This window comes from Merops nubicus, unplaced genomic scaffold (assembly GCF_000691845.1).
Source record: "Merops nubicus isolate BGI_N331 unplaced genomic scaffold, ASM69184v1 scaffold6122, whole genome shotgun sequence".
Lineage (NCBI taxonomy): Eukaryota > Metazoa > Chordata > Aves > Coraciiformes > Meropidae > Merops > Merops nubicus.
This window is the reverse complement of record NW_008594154.1, coordinates 37889-41865: the sequence shown is the minus strand read 5'-3', so window position 1 is coordinate 41865 and position 3977 is coordinate 37889. Positions and strand designations below refer to the sequence as shown.

At 47.7% G+C, this 3977-nt stretch overlaps 1 protein-coding gene across 1 annotated transcript in view; it reads right to left on the bottom strand.

Moving 5' to 3' along the window:
• Positions 1-2696: 2696 nt before the first annotated feature.
• The window catches only part of DPYSL4 (dihydropyrimidinase-like 4), a 36411-nt gene continuing 35130 nt past the window's right edge, over positions 2697-3977 (bottom strand). Inside the window, exons 12-13 of the mRNA XM_008935654.1 lie at positions 3649-3814; positions 2697-3189 (exon numbers count right to left, since the gene is read on the bottom strand). Coding sequence (XP_008933902.1) covers positions 3098-3189; positions 3649-3814 — 258 coding nt within the window. The 3' untranslated portion in view covers positions 2697-3097. The remainder of the gene's footprint in view (positions 3190-3648; positions 3815-3977) is intronic.

The following is a 3977-nucleotide window of genomic DNA, read 5'->3' as shown; positions in this document are numbered from 1 at the left end:
GCTTGAGAGCAACACTGGCTCTTCCGAGCCCCTCCCACCATCTGCTGTGATCTCTCTCACAGCAGTTCAGTCAAACCCAACCTCCTCCACCACCAGTTTCCCTGGCACCTCCCCAGCCAGCTCTGACACTCCCTGGTCAGTGATCTGTGTGGGGCTTCTCTTTAGGGCTGTGCTTTCCCTCCCCTCCTATTAGAAGGGTCCAAGTTGAAACTCACTGGGGGGTTGAAGGCTACACCAATAGCACTGGCTACACCATCTTCCAAGAGACACAGATGCACCTAGTGAAACAACAACATTTTGTCTTTATTAGGAGTTCCCATGGTAATATAACACAGAGTTCTCAGGGAATAAAACACAAGACTTGGGGTCGGGGTGGGTTTTTTTTGCCATTGAGACAATGGTCAAATATCAGTACTTCCTTTTGTCTACACACATGATCAGCTTTAGCACTTACAGCTCCTCCACTCATGGTTCACAATCACAAATCCAAGGGTTAAATCCAGCTAGTATTAAATCCTACTTTTCTTTTCTTTTTAGAGCTTCAAGTCACTGCGGTTAATTAATTAATTAAGTCCTCATCTTTTTTTGTTTTTTTTTTTTTTTTCTTTAAGCATTTACATATGACATTCATTAAACAGACACAAAGCGGACGAGCTCTCACAGGAAAAAACATGCTTACATAGCCTGCAAAAATCTTTTTTTTTTGTGATTTTTTTCTGTTTTTTACTCCTTTTGAAGAACAAATTAAACCTAAAAAGTCATCATGAGTCAGTGAAGGAAAAAAAAAAAAAAGGAAGACTTAAGTGAATAGTGAAGAGCTGCAAGTGTTTCGGAGAACTGAAACGGATCTGCAATGCTTTTTTCTCTCCCCAACTCCTTCAAATTGATTTTAACATACAGGTGAAAAAAAAAAAATAAATGAAAATAGCTGCAATATATATTAAGTTCACTTAACAAAGTGCAAACTCTTTTATGCGAAACTAAAAGACCCAAGAGTTCAACCTAGATGTGGAATGCATGGATGAGCATGGCAATGTTTTTCTCAACTTTTGTGTTCAAAGAGGTCTAAAGGAATGGGGTGCTGAAGCTGGGAGGGTTTGGGTATCTAAGCAGCTTCCAGATCCTTTGCAAATCCCAGCATTGATGCTCCAGAACAAGAAATTTGGTATTTGATTCTTAAAAGCCTCCACAGATATCGTTTTTTTTTCCCTAAAAGAACCTGTAAACACCGTTTAAGAAAATACTCACAAGGATGGAAAGACAGGAAATGGGGTCAATGGATGTGGCAAAGTACAAACAGAAGAGAAAGCAGAAGATGCAGCCAAGTGCCAGGCGTAGACAGTGGAGGTAATGCTGTGTTAACTGTGGGTGGAAAAGCTCTAAGAGACAGGCCAGGTCCTTGAGACCATGGAGCCCTCCAGCTAGCTTTAGGGGGGAATCAGATGGTGAAGATTGATTCTCCATGTCCTGAAAACAATAAGCCTCCAATCCTAGAGCTAAAAGACCTTCCGTCGCAGGAGATGGTTAGACGCCCAGATCCTGCTGCCTGCCACAGAAGCTGGGGCTCCTGAACTCATGGAAGGACCACTCACGGGCTCTGGTTTCTCCAGTCTGAGGCAGCAGGCATCTGAGGCAGGGTGGGGAACCACCAGGGCTTCTCATGAACCCTTGCACAAGGGCAGATTCCCAAAGGAAGGAGCGACTGAAATTCGCACCCTGTACGAGAGATTCTCAGCTGCTGTTGACCCTCTGAGCTGCTCTGAGGCTCCCAGTTCCTGGGCAGCTGGACTCCAACTGGAGTTGCCACAGATGCTTGGGCACATATTCAACTGACATGCCTCCTGATGAGAGCTGAAGATAAGCTCTCAGAAGGTTTCAAATAACCTCTCATCGATGGCCAGGAAGGGGCAACGTGGCTGCTAGAGGAATCTTCCAAGCAACACGTTGCTCTTTGGCCATGGCCCCCCCAATTACCAACTTCCACCTCCAGGAACAGAAGACTAACTGCTAAAAACATCTGAAGAGACCATCCCAGCTCCTCAGCTGGTGTTTAGCCTCTTTGTTGGCACCAGGTCAAGACCTAGCACGCTGAAGTGAAGGTTGTAGCTTATGAACCTGCTCTGTGACCTCCTGTTGCAGCAAGTGGCAAGCGTTGGCTGGGGTGGTGCAACCTGAAGGACCAGGGTGGCCGTGGCAGTGACACAGGCAGGAGTCTGTGACTTGAATGAGGTTTGGGAAGAACTGGGAAAACCAGGGAGATCCCCAGTTCTCAGATAAGGCTTCGTAAACACCACGATACAAACATATTAAAAACACACACACACAAACTTAAAAAAAAAAAAAAAGTTTCCTCAAGGACCTAAACTGCAGCAAAATCCAGAAGGAAAAAAAAAATAAAGAAAAAACCCAACCCAACCAAGGGAACCAAAGTCCCCAGTGATTCTAGCTCACCCGATGGCTGGGTGGGATGCACTTTGTCAGTTCCTAGTGCTGGGTCCTGTTTTTCCTGGCAGCAGAAGCTATTTGGTGACCTCAGAGGTGGTGGTGGGAATGGTTACAGACAGGCTGGGTTTGGTGTCCCTCCGTGCTTGCCTAGCTGCTCTGCTGGAACACAGAACCCTATGGAAAATCCAGTTTAAAACCCTTGAACTACTCTTCTGCTTGACATTTAAAAAAAAAAAAAAAAAAAAAAGCTATTTTTTTTTACATTTATTATTTATTTATTCCTTTTTTTTCTGTGTGTGTGTCTTAAAGGCAGCTCCCGGGAAATTCACTTTATCCTTCCTTTATTAAAAGAAAGATGCTGAATGGGACAGAGGCCACATGTCTCCAACATCCTCTTTACATTTACTTTTGCATGTCAGAGGTGTCAAAACAGGGTTTATTTCTTTAAATGTGTAGGGGCTGAGTGGGGAAGTGAGAGGGGTTGGTGAAGATGAGGAGGGAAGATGAGGGGGCTGAAAGAGGTGCCTTACTTCGGCCCCCCCCACACTGGTTGCCCGCAGTAACTGTCACAGGCTCTAAAAGAATCAAAACGGGTCTCCAGGTGCCCCCATCCCCTGGTCTGCTCGAAGGGGACCACAGAAGGGGAGGGTCCTTAGCCCAAGCTGGTGATGTTGGCACGTCCACCCGGCGGTGCCACGATGCGCTGGGTCGTGCGGCGGGGGATGTTGTCGTCGATCTGTGCCCCTGGGGGACAGAGAGAAGCAATGTCAGGTCCTGCTCTGCACAGGGACACCTCAGCCCCCCAGCCCTGCACAGCCAGCAGCTGCTGAATGGTTTTCCCTTCGCCAGCTTTTTTTATTCCTTTTTAGAGTTTTCCCTTCTTGCATTGAAACGGCAGCGCTGAGAATCCCGCCCTGCCACATACCAGATCCACAGCTGGGCTCAGCTGGCAAAGCTCTGCTGGTTGGTGCCACCTGCCCTCTGCAGACACCCACAGCTCAGTGGGGTGCTCAGCATTCGTGCCATGGCATGAAAATAAGCAGAACTTTATAATAGCTCCTTTATTGCTCTTCTTCCTCTCTAAAGGGACAACCTCCGAGCCACAACCACGTCAGTGTCTCTCTCACTGCCTTCCCGCTTCAGCAGAATTAATTCAGAGCATGAGAGCATAAACAAGGCATTTAGCCCCATTAAAGGACGTACCAGACAAGCTGAACCCAGACTGGTGCAGGTTCCTCACGGGTGGGGCCTGCTGTTTGGCAGGAGATGTCTTGGCTGAAGACGCCGGTGTGACGGTCTTCGGTGTCACCGACACTTCGCAGACAGGTCCGTCGTAGAGGCCCCGAGGCACACCCCGCAGCTCAGCCAGCTGCAAAACACAGGAGTAGGCAGCCCTCAGGGTCACAGAAGCCTTCCAGACAGAACTCAACAGCTGGCCAGATGTAGCTAAGCCAGCGACATGCATTTCCAGATTTGCCTTTGGTAAGAGGAGCTGGAGCAGCACGGACAACGTGACATCACTGCCGTGGCTC